This window comes from Schistocerca piceifrons, chromosome 6 (assembly GCF_021461385.2).
Source record: "Schistocerca piceifrons isolate TAMUIC-IGC-003096 chromosome 6, iqSchPice1.1, whole genome shotgun sequence".
Lineage (NCBI taxonomy): Eukaryota > Metazoa > Arthropoda > Insecta > Orthoptera > Acrididae > Schistocerca > Schistocerca piceifrons.
The window spans coordinates 8,262,677-8,289,535 of record NC_060143.1 but is presented as its reverse complement, the minus strand read 5'-3'; the positions used below and the strand labels follow the sequence as shown (position 1 = coordinate 8,289,535).

General features: G+C 39.1%; 1 protein-coding gene across 2 annotated transcripts in view; it reads left to right on the top strand.

The window, feature by feature from the left end:
* Positions 1-26,859, top strand: part of LOC124802547 (tetratricopeptide repeat protein 21B-like) — a 275,934-nt gene that overhangs the window by 73,888 nt on the left and 175,187 nt on the right. For both annotated transcript variants that reach the window (XM_047263411.1, XM_047263410.1), the window contains exons 5-6: positions 10,145-10,380; positions 15,042-15,192. In XM_047263411.1, the coding sequence (XP_047119367.1) occupies positions 10,145-10,380; positions 15,042-15,192 (387 nt within the window). The remainder of the gene's footprint in view (positions 1-10,144; positions 10,381-15,041; positions 15,193-26,859) is intronic.

Below are 26,859 nucleotides of genomic sequence, written 5' to 3'. Positions count from 1 at the left end.
TTCTTTCAGGAGTGCTAGTTCTGCAAGGTTCGCAGGAGAGCTTCTGTAGAGTTTGGGAGGTAGGAGACGAGATACTGGCAGAAGTAAAACTGTGAGTACCGGGCGTGAGTCGTGCTTCGGTAGCTCAGATGGTAGAGCACTTGCCTGCGAAAGGCAAAGGTCCCGAGTTCGAGTCTCGGTCAGGCACACAGTTTTAATCTGCCAGGAAGTTTCAATGAAGTTTATATTAAAAAACAAAATGGTAACACATCTCTTGCGCCACCCTGTAAATTGTAATGATGACTTAGATAATGCTGTGGGGAAAGCAGACCACAGACTGTCATTTATTGGCAGAACACCTAGAAAATGTAACAGGTATACTAAAGAGACTGCTTACACTATGTTTGTCAGTGCCCTTGTGGAGTATTGCTGGGCAATAAAGGATCAGTAAGAGACAGGATTGATGGAGGACATCGAAAAAGTTCAAAGAAGGGCAGCTCATTTTGTATTACTGTGAAATAAGAGAGAGAGGTTATGGATATGATACAGAATTTGGAGTGGCAGTCATTTAAAAATAGGCATTTTTCACTGTGGCAGGAGATTCTCTTGGAATTTCGATCACCAACTTTTTCCTCAGAGTGTGAGAATATTTTGTTGGCACCTACCTACATAGGAAAAAATGATCACCATATTAAAATAAGAGAAATCTCAGAGACTTCATGGAAAGATTTAAGTGTTCTTTTTTCTTTCAAGCTCTTTGAGAGTGTAACATAGACAAGTAGCTTAAAGGTGGTTCGATGAACCATCTGCCAAGCTCTTAATTGTGAATTGCAGAGTAACTACGTAGATGTGCAGATGCATCTCTACAGACACAAATGCAGTTACATATTTAGATTCTCAAGGAAAATTGTTACTTCTATAATATAATTAACAAAATGATTAATGATCCATGGTACAGTTGATCAGTTATCTGTTAGCTGCAATGTAACATAAATTTTTTTTTCCTACCTACTGTTTAAATGAATCTTCACAAAAGAAACTCATAAATATCAACTCAGTAAATTCTAATCCTTTTTCAAACAAACTCATTATGTTCTTAAAAGTGTTTGCATAAAGAGGATTGTTAATCACTGTCTTTATCATTGTGAACCAAACATCAAAATGCTATACAGCCATGTAGCAAGGTTAATTATGAAATGTGTAAAATGTACACATGAGATGCATTGTGTTTCAAACTTAGTCAAATACATATTAAAGATTAATAAGATGAGAAGGGGAAAGAAATAAGTTTGTGGCAGACAGTAAAAAAACATGTTTGTACTTAAATACTGCAGAATTTTTTATATCCTTGTATGAAAATGATTTTGACACTGCTTCACTCACAGATGCTTGATTTTATCATGAACCTAACCCGCACTTAGCTCGTCATACACAATTGAGCTTTTGCAGTGTCACGGACTTCACATGAATGTGTTTACAAACACACAGACTCAAGGGCAATGTGTATTGGCATGCCACCTCACTTTGCATGCATCATGAATGGACCAGCACACATTGCATTTCAAAATGGCTCTGTGCATTATGGGACTTAACTTCTGAGGTCATCAGTCCCCTAGAACTTAGAACTACTTAAAGCCAACTAACCTAAGGACATCACTCACATCCATGCTTGAGGCAGGATTCGAACCTGCGACCGTAGCGGTCGCGCGGTTCCAGACTATAGCGCCTATAACCGCTCAGACACTCCGGTCGACCATTGCATTTCACACAAATTGTAGTTGACTGCGCTTACTGTGCTCCATCATGGGTTACTAGTTCGGCAGGATGTCTTGTCATAGCACTTAGTTGACAGTTTGTATTACATGGCATTATGGCTCGACAGCGCCGTGTAGCGGGCCACGCACCAGCTCATAGTGACATGGTGCTATTCTCATGAGTCAGTTGCATGCATCTGATTACATAGCAGCGATGATACTGCATATGAAACAGCACCTCATAAATAACAGAAAGAACAGATGGCAGAATTGCATAGAGAGGATACCTGTGCTATCCGTGCCATTGAACATCTAGACATTCATCACGAGCAAAATAGCTCGAAGCAAAACAAAAATTATTATTGATGAAATATAGTTAGAAAAACACTGCAAAGCCATCATTCTGCTCCACCTGATTAATGAAGATCGCACAAGGACAGCACGCGGACATGATTTTCTTACAAGTTATCACTGAGAGGACTCTCATCCCATCTATTGTACACTATTGCTACGAGGATTCTCAACTAGTCTATTACACACAGTCACTCATAATAATACGTTCAGTGAATTTGTACACAGGGCAAAGTTTTACATGCTATGATCAGTTGGTATTGGCTGACAGTAAATGTGAAGTTACCTGCTCTACCATTTCCAGTCACTTTTTTTGCTTCTTCTGGTGGAAATTGGCTTACAGTTTTTTTCCTCTTTTCCTTCTCACACTGTGTTGCTGTTTTTTGCTCTTTTATTCCATCTGAATTCCTTCTCTAAAACTGTTTTTGAATTCCAGTCGTAATCCTTTGAAAATGTTGTTTTTTACTCTACAGAAATGGTAATTTTTTCACATCACACTTTCCCCACATGTTGTCACCAAATACAAGTTTTATGCGCAAATACCAATCTTTATCTGTATTATTACAACTCTGTGAACATGAGACATTAAATTGTTGGTAGATAGTGAAATTGTCAATCATTACATTTGATCATTGTCAGCATTGTGATTTTCTTTGTCTTTGGTCATTGATCCAGCTCATAAACATTAATTTCAAGATCAGAGGAATTTGTCGTACATGAGAAACCAGTTTGATATCAGAATTACTTTTTTCATATAACTTTTCCATGTCAAGAATGCCATCATGAATTATTGTACTCAGTTCAGCAATCTGATGAACTTCTCTTGCTGTGATATTAATTGAGACCAAACTTCAACTACCCTGAATTCATTTTCTTCATCATGTTGTTTGCTTCCCTGAGTATAATCAAAATGTTCGATATTCATTGATCCTATAAGTTCATTTTTCAGATTGGTGAATAACTTTTGCATGTCTTTTTTTATTTAATCTTTCATTTTCTTTAACTCATGCATTTTTGTCTAGTTTATCGTTCACTTTCCAGAAGTTTGTGTTTACTATATTGCTCAGTTCATGTGTGTAAGCACCTGTTTTATGCTTGTTTTCATCTAATTTGTTTTTAATTTGTTTAAAATACTGCAGAATTAAGTAATTGCTATCAATGTTTCCATTGGTTGACTTGTTCCTCGCAGTGTGTGGGTTCAGAAAAGTAGAATTTGAATTTATAATCTCCATCACAATTGAATCTAAGATTTTATTGTTGTTACCAATTATACCTACTGCATGCCCATTATCTGCTGTTATTTCTTGACTATTGTTGCCCCATTCATCAATTACGTCACTGTTAACACATTCATAAACCGTTTTTGAGAATATGAAAATACAAAAAATCATTCAACCGAATGTCACATTTCTTACTTTTTCACTCTTTCCAATGTTGTAACATCTGACATTGCAAGCTGCCGCAGTAAATTCACACTTACCATTAGTTCTTGTTGGTGATCAGACAACGCCTCTGGAAATTACTTGCATAAACCACAGCCTAAAACAATCATGCCATATGTAACACTGTCATGGAGAAATGCAAGAAATGGTAATTAGATTCTTCTATCACCTACCAGACTTCCCTGATGTAACCGAAAACTTAGAGAAAACCTCAGTTTGCTTGTACGTAAGTTCCCCAGTCATACTGTAATCATCAGTGGGAACTTTAATCATCCAACTATCAACTGGGAAAATTACAGTTTTATTAGAGGTTGGCATCATAAAATGTCCTGCAGTGGTGACATCTGCATGTACTTTCAAAAGACCGCACATGCAGCATTGCTATGTCATCCGCAGAGGGTGCTTCAGACTTCTGTGTGTGTGTGTGTGTGTGTGTGTGTGTGTGTGTGTGTGTGTGTGAGAGAGAGAGAGAGAGAGAGAGAGAGAGAGAGATCGCTGTCAGAGCCCGCCACAGGCCCCAGTCTATATTTAAGGATAGCCAATTACAGAAGTACAAAGGACAACTAAAACAAGCAGAGAGATATGTATATTCAGTATATTAATAAAAAGTCAGTAATGTCATATCTCAGTGACAAACTTGAAACTTTCCATCATAGGGCAGGAGCACATAGAGGAGCTATAGCTCAAGTTTAAAAGAATAATTGACTGTGCACTGGATAGATATGTACTCAGTAGAACAGTTCATAATGGGAGGGTCCCTCCATAGTATTCAGTCACTGCAAAGAATGTTGTAAAGTAACAGAGATTATAGTGTAATAGGTGTAAAACAAAGCATGGGACAATAGATAGAGAGATGCTGAATGAAACCCATCTGGCTGTCAAGAGAGCAAAGCATGAAGCCTTCAGTGACTACCATAGCAGAATATTATCAAATGATATGTCACAATCCAAAGAAATTCTGGTCATAAGTAAAGCCCGTGAGTGGCAGCAAAGTTAGTGTCCAGATCCGAACAAGTGAGACAGGAACTGAAATTGAGGGTAGCAAAACAAAAGCTGAAATCCTTAACTCTGAAACTTCCTGGCAGATTAAAGCTGTGTGCCGGACTGAGACTCGAACTTGAGACCTTTGCCTTTCGGGGGCAAGTGCTCTACCATCTGAGCTACCCAAGCACGACTCATGACCCGTTCTCACAGCTTTAATTCTACCAGTACCTTGTGTCCTACTTTCCAAATTTCACAGAAGCTCTCCTGCATGTCTTGCAGAACTAGCACTCCTGGAAGAAAGGAGAGCTTCTTTGAAGTTTGGAAAGTAGGAGACAAGCTACTGGCGGAATTAAGCCTACGAGGATGGGTCGGAGTCATCCTTGGGTAGCTCAGCTGGTGGAGCACTTGCCTGCGAAAGGCAAAGGTCCTGAGTTCGAGTCTCGGTCTGGCAAACAGTTTTAATCTGCCAGGAAGTTTCATTTTAGTGCACACTCCGCTGTTGAGTGAAAATTTCATTCTGTATGCTTAACTCTGTTTTCAAATGTTCTTTTGTAAGGGAAAACACAGGATAATTGCCCCAATTTAAATCTTTGTACCACTGAAAAGATGAATGAAATATGTATCAGTGTCAGTAGTGTCAAGAAATAGCTGAAATCGTTAAAATTGAACAGAGCTCCAGGGCCCAGTGGAATCTCTGTCAGATTCTATACTGAATTTGTGGCCAAGTTAGCCGTTCTTCTTCCTATAATCTAGTGTAGATCCCTCGAAAACAAAAAACCTTGTCCAGTTCTTGGGAAAAGAGCACAGATCACACCCTTCTAGACAAATAATCTACAAAACTACCATCTACTATCCTTGGCATCGATATTCTTAGCTCAAAGATAATGATAGATCTTGAATAGAATGACCCCCTCATTGACAACCAGCATGGACTCCGAAAACATCAGTCATGTGAAACCCAATTCACACTTTTCTCACATGACATACTGAAAGCTTTGGATCAAGGCAGTCAGGTAAATGCAGTATTTCTTGATTTCCACAAAGCATTTGACTTCAGTACCACATCTGCACTTATTGTCAATTGGATTGAGGACTTTTTTGGTAGAGAGGACGCAGCATGTTGTCTTGGATGGAGAGTAATCATCAGATGTAGAAGTAACTTCAGGTGTGCCCCAGGGAAGGATGTTGGGACCCTTGATGTTGATGTTGCATATTAGTGACCTTGCAGACAATATTAATAGTAACCTCAGACTTTTTGCTGATGATGCAGTTATCTGCAATGAAGTACTATCTGAAAGAAGCTACATAAATATTCAGTCAGATCTGGATAAGATTTCAGAGTGGTACAAAGATTGGCAACTTGCTTTAAATGTTCAGAAATGTAAAAGTGTGCACTTCACGACATGAAAGAGCATAGTATCCTATGAATATAACATCAGTGTGTCACAGCTAGAATTGATCAACTCATACAAATACCTGGGTGTAACACTTTGTAGGAATACGAAATGAAGAGGTCACATAGGCTTAGTCATGGGTAAAGCAGGTGGTAGACTTCAGTTTATTTGGGGGATGGGGGGTTGGGGGTGGGGGTGGCGGGGAACATACAGGGGGGGGGGGGGGACTAGGGAGGTGCAATCAGTCTATGAAGGAGATTGCTTACAAATCACTCATGTGACTGGGCCTAGAATATTACTCAAGTGTGTGGGACCTGTATCAAGTAAGACTAATAGGGGATATTGAACATATACAGACAAGGGCAGCAGGAATGATCCCAGGTTTGTCTGATCTGTGGGAGAGTGTCAGAGAGATGCTGGAGAAACTGAACTGGCAGTTTCTTAAAGGTAGATGTAAAACTATCCCGAGAAAGTCCTCCAACAAAGTTTCAAGACTCTAGGGGTATACTACAGCTCTCAACATACCGCCTCCATAGGAATCATGAGAACAAGATTAGGATAACTACAGCACACACAGAGGCATTCAAACAATCATTCTTCCCATGTGCCATATGTGAAAGCAATGGGAGAAACGCTGATGACTGGTACAATGGGATGTATCCTCTGCCATGCACTTCACAGTGTTTTGCAGAGTATAGATCTAAATATAGACTTACATTAAATATTGAAATTGAGGCAGTGTGAACCTTAAGGGCCTAAGTCACAGAAACAAAGTTTTGGGAAGAACAGATGTTTGTGAAAATCAAATTTATAGACAAACCATCAGACTCAGCATACTTCCTATGAAAAATAACTTACCCACTTTATGTTATGAAATATTATGCAATATTTAAGATTATATGTATTATTCATGTTAATTCACAAAATTTCCATTACAGGTTAGTGACAGAAGAGTCTTTCCACAGTTCTTAAGTTTGTAATTAATGTGAAATTAGAATCAGACATAAAGAACTGATACTTCATGCTGCACACATACAATTTGATCTACTCCAACACTTTCATGGGCCTCGTTATCATCATTTTCATTAAGCACATTCTGAGGCTTGAGGTTCAAATAAAATTGCCGATACACCTCCTACTGTGTGAAAGCACAGTAGTATTACTGTAGACACCAAATTATGTTGTCAACTGTAGATAACAATTGAGCAGCCAGAGCAACAAAATTATGCTTTGTGCGTTGGCCCATATGGAAGTGAATGTCCGAGAAATCGGTGAGCCAGATTTTCATGAATATTCACATATAAAGTGTGGAACTACAGATATGGATAAAGCTGGTTTACCATAACATCAGCAGAAGTTCGGAGCACGCGTACTTGCTGCAGTCTCAGAATCGATGGTGGTATGCGTTAGATCCTTATAGTTCTTAGTGTTTCAATCATTGCTTCTTTGAAAGACAGCTCAAACTCCACCTGTGTCCAAATGCATCTGAATCTTAAGAGCACTACTGACCAACTGGACTGACTCAAATATTATGCCCAAAGCACACGTGACATACCAACAGTGATTCGCAACAGTAATCGGTCATCGGGCAAAGATTTTTTCCTTTAATGTGGCTTAAACAGATAATAGTGCATGACTATCTATACTCAGTATGCAGCCAAACTAAACAATACACTTAAAAATGCTAAAAAAATTGTAAATAATTTGACATGTGAGGGTGTAGGATCTTCACAAACTGCACACTATTTCTGTGAGCTACTGCACGTCATCTGCTGGTGATGCAATGAAGTGCAGAACAGAAAACAGATTGTTGAAGCTACATATGAAGAATGAACTAACATGAGTTCCTACTATTCTGGAAAACAAAATGTAAAATGTATTTAATTGAACAGGTAAAAACTCTACTCACCAAGCTGTGGCACAACACACACATAAAAGACTTGTGATTGGCAAGCTTTCGGAGCCAGTGGTTCCTTCTTCAGGCAATGTAAAATGTGATGTACCATGAGGCTCTATTTTAGGAACAATGCTTTTTTTCTTTTATAAAGTATGTAGAACAAGGCAGTTGATAAAATAAGTATATTAATCTTGCTGATGACAGCTTTATACTCACCAAAGGACAGTCTGCTGAAGAGTTCTGGAGCGAATTTGGAAAGCTCACCACATTCATTGGAGAGAGAGTACTTAAAAGAACAACCTGTCATAAATACAGCACTCAAAACAATTATAATTTTCACACAATATAGAACAACCACCCATTCCCACCAGACATGTAGATATTCACTAAAATGCTTTAAAATTTGCGTATTATGCATTTCTTAGAATATGGATCCAAGAACATCAAACACAGAACTAGTGTACACAACATGTGAATTACGCACCATCTGTTACTGTAATATAATTCTTTCCACATGCATGTCAGAAGTGATGAAAATATGTACTTTTCTGTGATATGGTGACATTTTCTGAGGAAATTCACCTGCCAGAAGAAGTGTTTTGTAACCTAAAAAAATGTTGCAGGTGTCTTCAAAAGCTTCTTGCAGACCTTCTTCTAGAAAACCAAATTATTCCAGTGCCTTTTTGTCTATTCTGGAAGTAATGATATTCATTTCGATTCATTCTCACCCAGCTCGAAAGCTTGTAAAATCAGGAACACCATTTCATGTCTAAGTTAAAATAGTGGGATCATCCATTCTGTGAGAGTCACTTTTCAAGTTTTTACAAATGAACAGTAGATGGTGCTGTTGAGATGTGACATTACCCTAGTTTTAAAATTTGTCCTTCGTTATTGTTAAAACAATGGTGGCTCAGAAATTGGCACAGAAGAAAGATAAGTTCATCGTTTACAGGGAGTGTCTAAAGATACAATGTTGTGAAGTTTTCGTTGGCTGGTGTATTACAATTTTTGTAAAGGCCTAACTCTGCAACAAATCCTGTACATGCTTTATTCAACTTTCATTAATCAGTCTCCTTCAGGAAAGAATGTTTTCAAGTGCTTTGCTGAATAATGGCTTGGTTGTGTTTCCATAACTGATGAATTTTTGTAAACTTTTTGAATAATGGAAAGACTGAAGGTAGCAACATAGTTGAGATGTTAAGTTGTTGATAGGAACATGAACAGGACTGAAACTATTTCAAAGTTTCCAGACTATGTTCATCTTCAGAGATAATTACAAGATACACATGCAAAACACACACACACACACACACACACACACACACACACACACACACACACACACACCACATCAAAATCGTACTGGTACTGCAGCTTGACCGGTGCAAGTCATCGTAGTGTTTGGAACTGGTGAGAGGAGGAAAGAAGTTGGGAGGATTGGAGAGAAGGGTGACTGTCAGTTGGGAGATGGAGATAATATCCAGCACACAGGATAGAAATGTTGCGCTATTGAGTTGCCTGTGATGCACAGTGATGTGGAGGAGTTCTTTGGGAGAGCCAGATAGAACGGAGGAAGGGACTGTAGAAATGAGGCTGCATATGTGGATCGTGTAAAGTATGGGGTGTGCAAGTTGATGTGGGACTGATGGTATCAGATGTATTTGTAGTATTTTGTTAATAAACCAGACTATAAATATTTTATAATTATGTATTCATCTGATCAGCCCCTGTCTTATAACCACATTATTCTTTGAAGACGGATATCTAATATTGCTACTTTTTGTCTCTCCCTGTCTCTGTCTCTCTCTCACACTCTCTGTTGGGTTTGAAAGACTTAAAGAGTGCATGTGACACTTTGTCACTTGTGTACACCTTTTCATTTCTGTTTATTATTATTCTTGCTGCTGTTGTATGGATTATCCTACAGATTTGCAGTCTTGAGCTTTTATCTACACGTTTGCTGTTACTGACAGCCACATTAATTGTTATCTATAAGAGCTTCTCATCTGTTTCAGTATACTTAACATATTTAATTTAGTATCAAAACGTGAAGCTATGTTAATTGTTTTATGTATGTGACTTAAGCTTCAGTTGCTTACAGAATGAAAGTACTCAAAAAATTACTAAAAGTGGTGTCACATAATCATCTTCATTTAAGTGCCAACATCACTGATAGCATCAATGCAAATGTTGTTATAGAATATAAAATATTGTAATTGTAGTCAAAATATGTGCAATTTTTACAAAAGGAGAGCTTGTTGTACATGATAATGTTATTTAATGTGTGTGTTAGAAAATTTTTTTGAATGTAACCGGCACGTATTCCATTTATGAATGTTATAGATGGTGGTGGCATTGTGTCGGGACGGTGACTGTGAAGGCACAGCTGCAGGGTTACAGCAGTACATGTCAGAACTTGAGCGCCGTGAGCCGAGAGGAGCAAAGCTGATGTTAGAAGCTGCACAACTATTTTCAAGATGTTGTGGACGTAACAGAACTGTTCTGGCGGAGACTCGACATCTTGTTGAAAAGGCTGCACAACTGCGACCTGGTATTGATGCTGCATGCGAACTTGGAAGGCAAGCTGCAGTGAATGACTTTCAAGCATGACACATATGCTCCACGTAATTAATATGAGGAGTAAACATAGCCACTCACTGTATAGGTGAGGCATTAAGTGCTCAAAAGCCACTTAAGCAATGCTCAAATCATTGCTAAGCTTTCGGGCAGTGTTCTTCCTCAGAGCAAACTTCTTTCTGAGGAGTAACAATGTCCATAAGCTTTGCAGTGATTTCAGTGTTATTTATGCGTGTGTTGACTGCTCAGTCTCTCAGCTATTGGTGAGTGTTTGCCCTTACTCCTTCCATTGTTTGTGCTCCATCCAGGACTTTGCAGTATCATAATAATATGTTTCCCATGTTAATCAGAGATGCACAACACATTTGTAAACCAATTAAACATGATTTGCAAACATGCTTTTGATATATCCAGGACTTTGAAATGTGTATATTAATACAAAACTGTATGTCACAGTAGTTAAAGGTGGTGGACTCAGGTGTAATTGTATCCTAAACATTGTGTGCCCACTGAGTGAGTTTGTACAATAATTAGAATAGTGTAATTACATTTGGGGGGGGGGGGGGGGGGGGGAGGCACTCTTCCATTACACATTCACTGTGAATTATGTTTTCCATGGTTTCCCTGTAACATGCCAATCAAATATGAAGGGGATACCTTCAGCAAGTTCATGTCTGAATGCTCTCTCCATCACTTCTAAGTGTGCAAATACCATGTACAGATCAGTACTGGGCAAGCAAGCACAGCTTTCTTGTGGGTCTGTATATGTCACTTTTTACTTGTTGCATTTTTTTTTACTGCACTCATGCATTCTTTTATGAATCTTACTTATTATTTTATTATATCTAAAAAGAAAGATGATGAAACTTACCAAACAAAAGCGCTGGCAGGTCGATAGACACACAAACAAACACAAACATACACACAAAATTCTAGCTTTCGCAACCAAAGGTTGCCTCGTCAGGAAAGAGGGAAGGAGAAGGAAAGACAAAAGGATATGGGTTTTAAGGGAGAGGGTAAGGAGTCATTCCAATCCCGGGAGCGGAAAGACTTACCTTAGGGGGAAAAAAGGACAGGTATACACTCGCGCACACACACACACATATCCATCCACACATACACAGACACAAGCAGACATTTGTCCCAATGTCTGCTTGTGTCTGTGTATGTGTGGATGGATATGTGTGTGTGTGTGTGCGAGCGTATACCTGTCCTTTTTTCCCCCTAAGGTAAGTCTTTCCGCTCCCGGGATTGGAATGACTCCTTACCCTCTCCCTTAAAACCCATATCCTTTTGTCTTTCCTTCTCCTTCCCTCTTTCCTGACGAGGCAACCATTGGTTGCGAAAGCTAGAATTTTGTGTGTATGTTTGTGTTTGTTTGTGTGTCTATCGACCTGCCAGCGCTTTTGTTTGGTAAGTTTCATCATCTTTCTTTTTAGATATATTTTTCCCACGTGGAATGTTTCCCTCTATTATATTCATATCTTTTATTATTTTATTAATTTCACTTACTTCTGCTGCAGTATGCACTATTGCCATGGTATTGTGCAGTCTGTTATGCTTGATATTTGAGTGACTTAAATATTACTGTACTCATTTCCAATTAATTCCACCAATATTTATACCAACTGGATCGTCTTTATTTTTGAGAGATCAAGAATAATTTCTCCCTTGGTGTGCGTGGTTGAATAAGACAACTTTTAACATTTTAAGTGTGTTAATTTATCATTGTTGTTTCTCAGTTGTGTTACTTTTCATATGAGAACATGAAATACCATAAAGGTCAGGGGATAATGCATTTAGGTCATAAGTGGGACACAGGTTAAAGCTAGAAAACCCCTGTTCACGATTAGTGCAGAAGAACATTTCAAAATGTCAGCCATTGAGCTGACAAAATTTGACATCCATAAGAAGTTAATCATTTTATGTGTGCACCAAGTGACACTGTGAGATGAAAAGGTTGGCACAAGAGAGGAATTTGTGGTTGGCCGCAGTCACTCACCTAGTGGCAATGGGGACGTCTTTTTTAACATAGCATCAAAAATCCTGGACATAGTCTAATTTCACAAAACTAACATAGTCTTATATTGAGATGTTAATGTAAATGTGAGCATTACAGATGAAATTGGAAACAACTTCAAAAACGTTTGAATACTTTTGAAGTGGCACAAATGATAAGTACTGCTTCAAGCATAACGTATTCAGCATCACCCTTAAACGTGTATTTTCCTATATCACTGAGGAAAACTGCAGCACATGTATACAAGATCTTGGCCTGTTGGATTATTTCTGGCAGATAATAAAACTGAAGACTGGCTTGGAAAATTTCACAAAACTGTGCATCACAAAATAACCTTGAAATCAAAAGTACATACTTTTTGAAGGGTACCAGCAAACCAAACGTGCAATGAAGTGTATAGAGAATCCAATGTGGTGCAATACTCTCCCAACTCCACACACCATGAAAACTAATTTTTGAGGAGACATTTCCAAAAGTGATCTCTTCAGCAGTAGCAGTGGCAGCAGCTGCTGATAACGAAAATAAATGAATTACTACAGTTTTTTGAAAGTCCTCCATAATATTTAAATATTTTAGCTTCTTACGAAAATGTTACATTTATCCATAGCGACTAATTTATAATTGTGGCTAGAAAAATATATACAGCTAAGTAGTGCTTGCTGGAAAAAAGACAAAATAATATATAATGCAAAAAATAAAAATTAAGTAACAAGTGACATCACTTAAGAAGAAACTGGGAAAGGTGCACACAGTTATACATAATATAAGGGAGAGACAGCTACTCATCTATAATGGAGTGATGTGTGACGCGTAGATAAATGTAACAGAAAACAGTATTCACACTAGCTTTCAAGCTCTTATACTATTTCATGTAGAAGTACACACAGCCACCCAAACAAACACTGTCACAGCTATGGCAGTTGTTGTTTGGATGTCTGTGTGATAGTATGTGTGAATGTGTGTAATTTTACTAGAAAACCAGCAAGTGCTCAGAAGATAGTGTGAATATTGTTGTCTGTTACATGTGTCTATCATCATCCGCTCTAGGTGAGTGGTTGCCTTTCTCTTATTTTATGTATTGTTGCAAACAGGAATTTCCGTTATTGGAATACAAGTATAATATAATATACATATCAAAGATGGAAGTAGGTTATAAGACATCCACAGGAACTTTAAAACTGTGCAAGTGACTATTTTTTGGTATTGCAACAAAATTTCCCTGTAAAAGACCAGAATTCCAGTAGAGAACATAAAAGAAACTGTCAAGGATGTTCATAACTGAACAGTACATAAAAACTAACATTGAATATATCAAACAATGGAAACTCTAGGTAGGTATATCAACAGTGTGGGAAAAGATAGATCACTATTCACTATAAAGAAGACACATCAAGTTGCAGACTGGCACATTTAAAAGACACTCATATGTAGCTTTCGGCCACAGCCTTTGTTGGTGAAGAGAGACACACACACACACACACACAACATTCACACACACACACACACACACACACACACACACACAGACGCACACACACACACACACACACACACACACACACACACTCTCACTCACACAAGTACCAGTGTTAACATCTCGGACCGGAATGCAACATCATGCAGGATGCAACGTGATGTATTCTGGCCTGATGCTGGAGTTGGCAGTCGTGTGCGTGTGAGGTGTGCTTGCTTTGTGTGTGTGTGCGTGTGTGTGTGTGTGTTTGTGTGTGTGTGTGTGTGTGTGTGTGTGTGTGTGTGGGTGGGTGGGTGGGAGGGTGGGTGGGTGGGTGGCGTGTGTGTGTGTGTATGAATGTTGTGTGCGTGTTGCCCTTTACTGACATAGGCTGTGACCAAAAGCTACATTTCAGTGTTTTTTAATCGTGCCTGTCTGCAACTTGATGTGTCTTCTTTACAGTAAGTAGCAATATATCTTTTCCTACATTGTTAACACTGAATATAAATAGCCAGAATGGGCTTTGGTTTAAACATGGAAACTACCTCTGTCACATTAAACATAAATCACTCAGTTCATAGCAGCATGATTCTTTTGTAGGAATCAAACGAATGATGCAGGGGCACACTTTTCATACTGCAGAAAAGACCATAATAATTATAACTAACAGTAGAAGTAAAACTCAGTTTAAAGGACCATTTAAAAAATTGATATCATTACAGTGCTAAGTGAGTACATCTGTCAATCCACCGTGAACATCAGGAAAAACAGAAGCATGTCGCTAATGTCTCTATACTTTATCATGAAGCAAAAGTCGGTTTAGACTTGCATTTACAAGGAGAAATCCTTTTTGCCAGATAATCATACCTCCAAGAAATGTAGGGCAAAATGGTAATGTCTCACCAGCAATAAGTGTTGAGGATCACAATGAAGAGTTTGTGTTAACTACCTAGCTTATTCCAAGTACACAGAAACAAAGTGGCTTCACTCACTATTGTATAAATTGAGTAGGATAGTTAGTGCACTTATTAAGACACTGGCCACGCATTTGGTAGGATGGAGTTTCATGCTCTGTTCAACCACCTTGATTTGCTGGGTTGGTTCCTTTAACAAGGCTACTGCTGATCACCTGTCCTATCCTTGTCAAACACGTCTGTATATATTTACAAATCTGTACAACTGTGTTACAGACAGAGTTTTCTCAGTGGAAAACTAGCAGAAGCATTACGGCACTTCCGTGCTGCTACACGTGTTGACAACTCATCTTCAGCAGCCCTCACAGGTCTCAGTCGTTGCCAGATGGAGGAAGGAGGTGCCTCAGCTGAGCAGGCTGCACGACAGGTGATACAAATTTTTGATTTTATTAGTACCAGTCATTAATTACGAGGTTTTTACATTAATCCTCTTTGTTGTTGTTGTTGTGGTCTTCAGTCCTGAGACTGGTTTGATGCAGCTCTCCATGCTACTCTATCCTGTGCAAGCTTCTTCATCTCCCAGTACCTACTGCAACCTACATCCTTCTGAATCTGCTTAGTGTATTCATCTCTTGGTCTCCCCCTATGATTTTTACCCTCCACGCTGCCCTCAAATACTAAATTGGTGATCCCTTGATGCCTCAGAACATGTCCTACCAACCGATCCCTTCTTCTGGTCAAGTTGTGCCACAAACTTCTCTTCTCCCCAATCCTATTCAATACTTCCTCATTAGTTATGTGATCTACCCATCTAATCTTCAGCATTCTTCTGTAGCACCACATTTCAAAAGCTTCTATTCTCTTCTTGTCCAAACTATTTACCGTCCATGTTTCACTTCCATACATGGCTACACTCCATACAAATACTTTCAGAAATAACTTCCTGACACTTAAATCTATACTCGATGTTAACAAATTTCTCTTCTTCAGAAACGCTTTCCTTGCCATTGCCAGTCTAGATTTTATATCCTCTCTACTTCGTCCATCATCAGTTATTTTGCTCCCCAAATAGCAAAACTCCTTTACTACTTTAAGTGTCTCATTTCCTAATCTAATACCCTCAGCATCACCCGACTTAACTCGACTACATTCCATTATCCTCGTTTTGCTTTTGTTGATGTTCATCTTATATCCTCCCTTCAAGACACCATCCATTCCGTTCAACTGCTCTTCCAAGTCCTTTGCTGTCTCTGACAGAATTACAATGTCATCGGCGAACCTCAAAGTTTTTATTTCTTCTCCATGGATTTTAATACCTACTCCAAATTTTTCTTTTGTTTCCTTTACTGCTTGCTCAATATAGAGATTGAATAACATCGGGGAGAGGCTACAACCCTGTCTTACTCCCTTCCCAACCACTGCTTCCCTTTCATGTCCCTCAACTCTTATAACTGCCATCTGGTTTCTGTACAAGTTGTAAATAGCCTTTCGCTCCCTGTATTTTACCCCTGCCACCTTTAGAATTTGAAAGAGAGTATTCCAGTCAACATTGTCAAAAGCTTTCTCTAAGTCTACAAATGTTAGAAACGTAGGTTTGCCTTTCCTTAATCTTTCTTCTAAGATAAGTCGTAAGGTCAGTATTGCCTCACGTGTTCCAGTATTTCTACAGAATCCAAACTGATCTTCCCCGAGGTCAGCTTCTACTAGTTTTTCCATTCGTCTGTAAAGAATTCGTGTTAGTACTTTGCAGCTGTGGCTTATTCAACTGATTGTTCGGTAATTTTCACATCTGTCAACACCTGCTTTCTTTGGGATTGGAATTATTATATTCTTCTTGAAGTCTGAGGGTATTTCGCCTGTTTCATACATCTTGCTCACCAGATGGTAGAGTTTTGTCAGGACTGGCTCTCCCAAGGCCGTCAGTAGTTCCAATGGAATGTTGTCTACTCCGGGGGCCTTGTTTCGACTCAGGTCCTTCAGTGCTCTGTCAAACTCTTCACGCAGTATCGTATCTCCCATTTCATCTTCATCTACATCCTCTTCCATTTCCATAATATTGTCCTCAAGTGCATCGCCCTTGTATAGACCCTCTATATACTCCTTCCACCTTTCTGCTTTCCCTTCTTTGCTTAGAACTGGGTTTCCATCTGAGCTCTTGATGTTCATACATGTGGTTCTCTTATCTCCAAAGGTCTCTTTAATTTTCCTTTAGGCAGTATCTATCTTACCCCTAGTGAGAGAAGCCTCTACATCCTTACATTTGTCCTCTAGCCATCCCTGCTTAGCCATTTTGCACTTCCTGTCGATCTCGTTTTTGAGACGTTTGTATTCCTTTTTGTCTGCTTCATTTACTGCATTTTTATATTTTCCCCTTTCATCAATTAAATTCAATATTTCTTCGGTTACCCAAGGATTTCTACTAACCCTCTTCTTTTTACCTACTTGATCGTCTGCTGCCTTCACTACTTCATCCCTCAGAGCTACCCATTCTTCTTCTACTATATTTCTTTCCCCCATTCCGTTCAATTGTTCCCTTATGCTCTCCCGGAAACTCTGTACAACCTCTGGTTTAGTCAGTTTATCCAGGTCCCATCTCCTTAAATTCCCACCTTTTTGCAGTTTCTTCAGTTTTAATCTACAGGTCATAACCAATAGATTGTGGTCAGAGTCCACATCTGCCCCTGGAAATGTCTTACAATTTAAAACCTGGTTCCTAAATCTCTGTCTTACCATTATATAATCTATCTGATACCTTTTAGTATCTCCAGGGTTCTTCCATGTATACAACCTTCTATCATGATTCTTAAACCAAGTGTTAGCTATGATTAAGTTGTGCTCTGTGCAAAATTCTATCAGGCGGCTTCCTCTTTCATTTCTTAGCCCCAATCCATATTCACCTACTACGTTTCCTTCTCTCCCTTTTCCTACACTTGAATTCCAGTCACCCATGACTATTGAATTTTCGTCTCCCTTCACTATCTGAATAATTTCTTTTATTTCATCATACATTTCTTCAATTTCTTCGTCATCTGCAGAGCTAGTTGGCATATAAACTTGTACTACTGTAGTAGGTGTGGGCTTCGTATCTATATTGGCCACAATAATGCGTTCACTATGCTGTTTGTAGTAGCTTACCCGAATTCCTATTTTCCTATTCATTATTAAACCTACTCCTGCATTACCCCTATTTGACTTTGTGTTTATAAACCTGTAGTCACCTGACCAGAAGTCTTGTTCCTCCTGCTACCGAACTTCACTATTTCCCACACTAACTTTAACCTATCCATTTCCCTTTTTAAATTTTCTAACCTACCTGCCCGATTAAGGGATCTGACATTCCACGCTCCGATCCGTAGAACGCCAGTTTTCTTTCTCCTGATAACGACATCCTCTTGAGTAGTCCCCGCCCGGAGATCCGAATGGGGGACTATTTTACCTCCGGAATATTTTACCCAAGAGGACGCCATCATCATTTAATCATACAGTAAAGCTGCATGCCCTCGGGAAAAATTACGGCCGTAGTTTCCCCTTGCTTTCAGCCGTTCGCAGTACCAGCACAGCAAGGCCGTTTTGGTTATTGTTTCAAGGCCAGATCAGTCAATCATCCAGACTGTTGCCCTTGCAACTACTGAAAAGGCTGCTGCCCCTCTTCAGGAACCACACATTTGTCTGGCCTCTCAACAGATACCCCTCCGTTGTGGTTGTACCTACGGTACGGCTATCTGTATCGCTGAGGCACGCAAGCCTCCCCACCAACGGCAAGGTCCATGGTTCTTTATCTTATCAAATTAGGTATGCAACACTGATGTATCCAACCGTATTTCAAATGAAAAGTAGTGACAGATACTCACGTAAGCTTGATATGAGGTATGCAAAGATACGAGGGCCGTTCAGAAAGTAACCTCCGGTTGATTTAAAAAAATACACCAAGTTAAATAAAAATATTTTAATATATACATCTTACAACTACATCTTTGCACTATTTTTCTACATAGTCTCCATAGCGATTGAGGCACTTATCGTATCTCTTCACAAGCTTTGAAATTCCTTCTGCATAAAAATCACCCGCTTGTGCCTGGAGCCAGCCTGTGACCGCATCTTTGAGCTCTTCGTCGTCATCAAACCGCTGTGACCCGAGCCATTTCTTCAAATGCATGAAGAGGTGATAATCACTTGGCGCCAGGTCTGCGCTGTAAGGTGGATGGTTGATAACGTCCCACTTGAAGGACTCAAGAAGGGCCGTTGTTCTGCGAGCAGAGTGAGGACGGGCGTTATCGTGCAAAAAAACGATACCGGAAGTCAGCATACCACGGCGTTTGTTCTGTATAGCCCGCCGTAACTTTTTATTGTTTCACAGTACACGTCTTGATTAATGGTCGTACCACGTTCCATGAATTCAACCAACAACACCCCTTTGGCATCCCAAAACACCGTTGCCATCAGTTTTCTGGCAGAAAAATCTTGCGAGGCTTTTCTTGCTTTGGTAGGCGAATTTGAATGTGCCCACATGTTTGATTGTTCTTTTGTCTCAGGGTTCACGTACTTAATCCAGGTTTCGTCACCGGTCGCGATTCTGTTTAACAATGGTTCTCCTTCGTCCTCATAACGTGACAGAAAGTCTAATGCAGAGGCCATTCTTTGAGTTTTGTGGTGGTCGGTAAGAATTTTGGGCACCCATCGTGCACAGAACTTACGGTAACCCAATCTTGCTGTCACTATCTCATACAAGAGAGTCTTAGAAATCTATGGAAAACCAGTAGACAACTCCGACATTGAGAAATGTCGATTTTCACAAACTTTTGCATCAACTGTCTGAACGAGTTCGTCAGTCACCAATGATGGTCTACCACTCCTCTCTTCATCATGAATGTTTTCTCGTCCACTTTTAAATAAACGTACCCATTCACGGACAACTCCTTCACTCATAACTCTTGGTCCGTACATGGCACAAAGCTCACGATGAATAGCTGCTGCAGAATATCCTTTGGCTGTAAAAAACCTTATGACAGCACGCACTTCACATTTGGCGGGGTTTTCTATTGCAGCACACATTTCAAACTGCCACAAAAACTAAACTAGCGCACGTACGACGTTCACTCGACCACGGCTTGATGCCGACTGACCTGTTGAGTGCGTGAACGCACAGATGGCGTCGCTACTCCCCCCACAACCCGCACTGTGACCAATCGGAGGTTACTTTCTGAACCGCCCTCGTATATAACCTCTGCATTTGTGCCTTGTCCTTTGGTAGGTCAAGTCATCTCAAGAACAGCAGCAAGATATTTTGCTGAAATGTAATGGTGTAAGTGCTGTTAAAGTTCAAATTCCTCACCTGCATCTAATTTTCTTTGTCTGAGTCTCAGTTTGGTTTTCATAAAGGATTCTCAACTAAAAAAATTCACATATGATCTTAAAAATGTCTTGAGAGAGCAAAAGACCAAAATGTATTCTATTAGTATATTTTGTGAGCTTACTAAAGCCTTTGATTGTGTGCACCATAAAATACTCCTGGGAAAACTGGAATGAACATGGATGAAGACTTACCTTCATAACAGAAAGTAAAGGTTAACGTTAACAAACTATTATCATTACTGAACCTACTTCTGTTCTCGATCCAGATAAATGGTTTTGTAATGATTTAAAAATTACAAAAACATAATCGATTTGTAGTCCAACTCAACCACACACTATACAGATGACACTTTAGCGGACGTACAGCTGGTTAACACACAAAGACTCACATTGCTGTTGTTATTATTATTATTATTCGTATTATTATTTATTTTATGGCCTTCATTGTAGCACCGTAGTAATTATACAAAGGTTCAAAAAAGGAGTTGTTCAGTTGTGCTATTGGTCCAATAATAGTTCAATAACACAGTGGTTATACAAAGACTTATTGTATTTTATTGTTATATAAATGATTTTTTGCTCTTCTGTGTGCCCAGTATTTTCATTCTTTCAGATATTTTTCTTTCTTTGTTTGAGGTCCCCATTCGTTTAGTCTTTTTATTGTTCTGTGTTTGCTGTCTGGTTTGTGTGTTGCAGAACTTTGGTTTTGTCTGCTTTGTTTTTTAGGTCATCTACTGTAATTTGGAGTTCTCGTATATCTGACTTAATTTTTATAATCAATTTAATGTTGCCCTCACTATTCCACAATTTTTCTATTACTCCCTTACTCTTACAATACGTTGATTAAATTATATGCAACTGGGGATGATACAACAACAAAAGTTGAAGACTCTCATACTAATTTTTTCATTAGATTCCCAAAGAATGAGAGTGTGTCTTTGTGATCATTCTCATTACTGGTTCCTTTTTCTTATGTAGGCTACTGTTTCATTTGAAGATATTCTCCAATGCCCATTTACCTGGTATTGTGTAATCCTTATTACTCTTATTTCTGCCTGGAGTATTCTCCATATTTTTGCTTATTAGTAATTTTGAAGATGGATATAGCTGCATCTTTTATTTTTGGTAGTGTAATTGTTTTATGAGGTTTTAATTTTGCAGTTATCAATAGGCTCATGACGTAATTTGGTTTGTTCAGTGTTTTATTCAGTTTGGCCATGTAGGTTTTTCATTTTGGTTGTATGTCCTGATTTCACTTAAATATTTACGTTTATAAACTGTTTTGATTTTCTGCTCTTCTATTGTAATTTTGCTTGCAAATGGTGGGCCAGTTAGCATAACCTCTGTTTTTTTTTCCAAATGGCATTCTAAGGCTGATTTTCTGTATTATTTCTTGTAGAAATTTAACTTTCTGCTTGGATTCTTGAACATTGGTGGCTAGGGGAACCAGATTACCACCAAATCTCAAGCAATTTAAACTTATATAATTTTTCGTGCTTCGATTTCTTATGTTCTTTAGGTTATCCTTGTACCATTCTCTCATTATATTTCCAGCGCACAGTTGATTTAGAATTGGTGACAGACAGCCACCTTGTCTTAAACCAGTTTTTATGAGGAATGGTCCAGAAATATCTCCTGTAAGCTCTACTTTTGATTTAGTGTTGGTTAGAATAAGTTCCACTGGTTTAATTAATTTAGATGAAGTCCTAGATTTCTTAGAATTTGTAGTATTGAGGATCTGTGGAGACAGTCGTGTGCATTCTTAAAGTCCACAAATATCATAGCCAGAGGTTTGTAGTATTTCCTGTAGTATGCCATAATTAATTTAAACTAATCATGACAAAAACATTTAATTGACTTTTGAACTGTGAAGAACCCAAGGAACTCTTAAAAATCAATGTAAATAACCAATAAAAACCAAACCCAACAAATCAGACCCTCCAAATTTCCAAGAAGAAGAAAAAGCAATCAAAGGAAAAAAAAAATTGTAAGGCATGTGGAGAATACCAGGTTGTTGTTGAAATGTGGAGATATCCTAAAGACACAGTGTAGAGCTCTTTACACATGGCTCTAGCAAAAATTTGGATAACTGAATAATTCCTTGAACATTGGGAAAGTGGCCCTCATTCACTCACTACACAAGAAGGGGGATTCAATTCACTTTGGATAATGGCCATCCCCGGGGAATCCAATGAATCTGAAATTCTTAAGCCTTCCAGTCTTAAGTAGAGAATTTATATTATGTGTTGCTATCGAGTTTATTTGCTTGTGATAATCTTCTTTTCTGTGTTAGTGCACATTTGAGTGACTGAAAATGGTCTGATTCATTGCTGTCAATCACTGCTGTATTCTAGTTGGCTATCCACCGAATCTGACACAGCCTTTACATGTTGTTTTGGGCGGGATGGTGGTATTTTTTTTTTTTCTTTCTAAATGACATTTCCATGTTTGACTTTCGAAGGCCTTAGTTGAAGCAAGCTCCGATTTTACAACTATAGTTGCCAACCATAGATTCATATTATAAAATTTCATAAAGGCAGACATACCTGTTTCTGAAACTACATGTACTCCAAAATAGTATTTGTCGCTAATACTGAAAATCAGTACCAGTTAAACTCTGATTATTACAACCATACTACTGGCAACAAAGATAATTTTCATTGTGACATGACGTAATATAAATGGACCTAAAGGGATTGATTTTGCTCGAGCACCTCATTTGAATTATGTGCGCTGTGGTTCAGAGGCCAGGGCAGTGCAGCTGTGATGGCTGACTGGAGAGTGTGTTGGCCCATAGAGTATCGTGACTGGGACCACGCAGAACTGTCAAGTCTGTCTGCTAACCGGATGTGATGTCGTGTCTGCCTGGCTGTGGTCACAAGTAGATAAATAGCATTGAATATCTTTGCAAACATCAAGCACAAACTATTGTAATTACAGTGAAGCACAATACACTGCCTTAAGGAGAAGAAAAAATGAAACAGTGGATATATAGGTATATTATGATATGTAAGAGTCTAAGTTACAATACTGAGAATGTTCTTTTAAGGGAAATTTAGTAAATAATTAATAACTATTGTAATTTTACAATAGAGATTGACCTGACAGTTAGTAGTGCTTCTCGATACACATTGACTGAGCTAGTTACATGCTCTTTTACTTAAATCATTAACTTTTGAGAAAAATTTTATTGGGCATTTGGTTACACTGCCCAACACGATGTTCTTTTCAGTGACTGCTTCACAGCTTGTGCCATCTGGATCCTTCCCACCAACACCAGCTTTTCTGAACTGCACAGATGGGAACTCTCCCTACCATATATCCTTCATTCTCGTAACCCTCCTTGCCTCAACATATGTTAATCGTTGTCCTTACCCACTTAACCCCACCCCTGTTCCAATTCTAGCACTACACAGCTCTCCGTTCCACCAACACACCCACAGTCTGTTTACTTCTCACCTTTTCCCCTGCCCTCCCCCCCCCCCCCCCCCTACCCTCTGTCCTCTATTTAACCTCCTGACTGCACCTAGCTGCCCTACTCTCTTCCCACCTTGTCCCTGTATGCTACCACAAGCAGCACTTTACTGTACCCCATCCCTACCTTGCTGTTCCTCCTCGTTCCCACATCAGCCTCCTCCTTACTCCCACCACCCAGTTGCTTCTTCCATTATGCACTGCTGCTTGCAGTTTGACCTTTGCTTCCAGAGATTGTGGTCATGTATGTGTGAGTTGTGTTTGTGTATGTGTGTGTGTTGTCTATTCTGATGAAGGTATGTGTCACTGAATGCTTTGTTTGGCAGTCTTTTTGTTGAGCCTATCTGCGACTGAGCATCTCCACTGTATGGTGAGTAGCAACTATCCTTTTCATAATATTGTTATTATTCCATCCTGAATTTTCCATTGTTTGAGAGTCGCATTTTATTGTGTTAGTGTCGATTTGACGTGAGGTGTAAACAGTTCCTGTGTTTTCCAGTTATTTTATTTGTGTAGTGTGTTTGCTAACCATTATATTGGCGGCTTGAGCTATTTTTGTTCAACTTCCTTCATAGTTGAGTGTAAGGGGTGAATCGACATTAGGAGATTTAAAAAATTCAATTTTTTTATCGCCTAAATCGTTAGCTTAACTGTCAAAATTTCAAAGCGAAATTTTCATTTGTTTAGATTTTATGAGCATAGAATCGAGTGTACATAAATTATGGTGACATACTATCATATGATTTCTACGGATGAAAATCCTCAGCACGAGTATTGCCCAGAGGGAAAAGACAGCTGGTGCGAGTGGCAGATACGAACAGCCCTTGGAATGGACAGGGTGTATACAACCCGGGACAACCGGGAGATCCAGGAAAAACCCGGGAATTTTTTCATCTGGGAGAAAACTGGGAAAAACTTGGGAATTTTTTAGAATTCCGGGAATTTTTCATTGTTTTAGTTTTCAGTTAAATTTTTGTAACTTTGACTGGTAAAAACCAATACTCTAACAAAGAATATTACTGTATCTCACTGCTGCAGAATAATACTGCAGCAATAAAAAATGAACGAGAGAAAAAAACGAAAATAAAACCTAAGTTGCAAAGGAAATGCACCAATACAACAACAAAACACAGTGCTCATACAAGCATCTGCTGACAGCAAAATGTGTCAAAGGCTTTAGGAAGCTATGCAATGTAACATAACAATGAAATGCCTCCAGTAAGCGTGACATCACAACTGTTTACATTAGATTCATTTGAGCGGTTGCGAGTGAGCTTATGGGCATGTGCAGTTGAGCCGGGTATGAGCAGTACCTTCTCCCGTTTCTGGCTACAGAAGTGTGGCAGTTACCTGTAAAAGCAATAGCAGCAAGCAGCCAGATGCTATCCAGAAAAATTTTACTGGTGCGCCTAAGCTGCCAGATTCACATATGCACAACAGGCTCGGAACTAGGGGCTGGGGGCAAACTGGGATATCTGCCCCAGGCAGCAGTTTCAGAGGGGGCAAATTCATATTATTGAGGAAAAAGACCTTTTTTCGCAAACAAATTCTAATTTGATTTCTGAATGAATTACAAGTTGATTTTTTGAATGTGTGCATAGTGTACGTGATTTCTCTGCCGTGGGAATCTCTGTCGCAGCTAGAAATAAACTTTCCTGCAGACAAAGGGGACGGGTCTATACGAGCAGAGCGGAATGAAGTCGAACGGGTGAATGCCACTCGCTTTTTATGCAGTTGACTGTGTTTGTAAACTATTAGCGTTGTTATAATTACTAGCGAATTCCATGGATTCAGACTACCAGAGTGGAAATAAACAACTAACAGGAATAACAGGCAACAAAGATCACGCATTGTCTTCTCTGTGTGTCCAAGAAAGTGAAGTTTTGACAGAAAATTTTTGGCCAGACCACTACACTACTAAGGGCCAGTTGTACAGTCCCCGGCTAGCAGCCGCTAAAGTTCTATTCTAGGAGTAGCACAGAAAACGCGTTGTACGAACACATTATAACGCCTAACCGGAGAATAAATGCGGGATAGCTAAAGCAGTGATTGTGGCAGAGCTAGTGAAGTTAACCAGAGAATAAGTTTTGACACTGGCAGGAATAGTTACAGAATTAGTAATGACAAGATTGTTTGTTAGAATGAGGAAGGAGAAGAAACGGACTTACACAAATTACGGAAGACTATGACGATTCCAAATTTATATACAAATTTCGTACTACTACTTTTCGATCTCATGCTTCAGAAGCTAGAGAGTATGAATCAAATGTGAAACTATTTCCTAATATAAAACTTTTTGCTTGTAGTAGGCCTAATAGGAATTTGATATTGGTACCTCGTGAATTATATTCTGTTGTACTATGAAAGTGACCATTTGTGCCAAAACAGTCTCGTTTATTTGGTGTGTGTAACAGTTGCTGCAATATTAGGCAGGCCTCTTTCATTTTCTCTAGCAGACAGTGACAAAATACATGTAACCTGATCGAGGAACCACACCAGTCTTGGATACAATTTGTATTAACAGGTTTTCTAGTATTAGACAACGACATTTCATTTTTTCATGTAGCAAAACGTTGAAGAACTTTGATGACGTAATAGAGTCTTTCCCAGAAAAGAAAGTACGCCACATAAAGTGGTGGCAAGATTACATAGGGAGGGGCGGGGGAGGGGGGGGGGAAGCTAGGACATAAGGATTGAAGAAATGTGTACTGTCTTGCTTGTCTCGTTGTCTTTACTCGTTTTATGTATCCTATATTTAATTTTATGTCACACAGAACAGCAAGTTACTAGCTAATAGGCAGAAAAGACTGCAAATTTTCTGAAGAGTTCTTGTTCTGCTGGTTACAAATAATCCCATCCAGTGTTAATTGCGAGATTCTTTTTAAGAGGGGCAGGGTGTCAAACTGGCCGACTGCGAGCAGGAGAGGCACCACAGGACATTTTAATTTCCACTGGCTTGAATATAGTTTGATGGCACCCATTACAAAATATTACATGTTTGGATTACACAGAGAGAAACACAGAAACATACGATGGAAGAATGCTGTGTGAAGAGGCTTGGCACTGCACTTTGGCACACTTAAGACCAAATAACATGTGTTACGTTCCCTCTTCAGAAAGATGTGCGCTACAAAATAAAGGTATTTTTGAAAAGTCGATTTTTAAAATTTTTGGCGTCCTATCTCAAACGCTCGAGGGTGCGGTAGCGCCACTATCTAATGTTGCCCTGGTTTGGAAATATCGTAGATCCGGACCTGATGCACAGAGC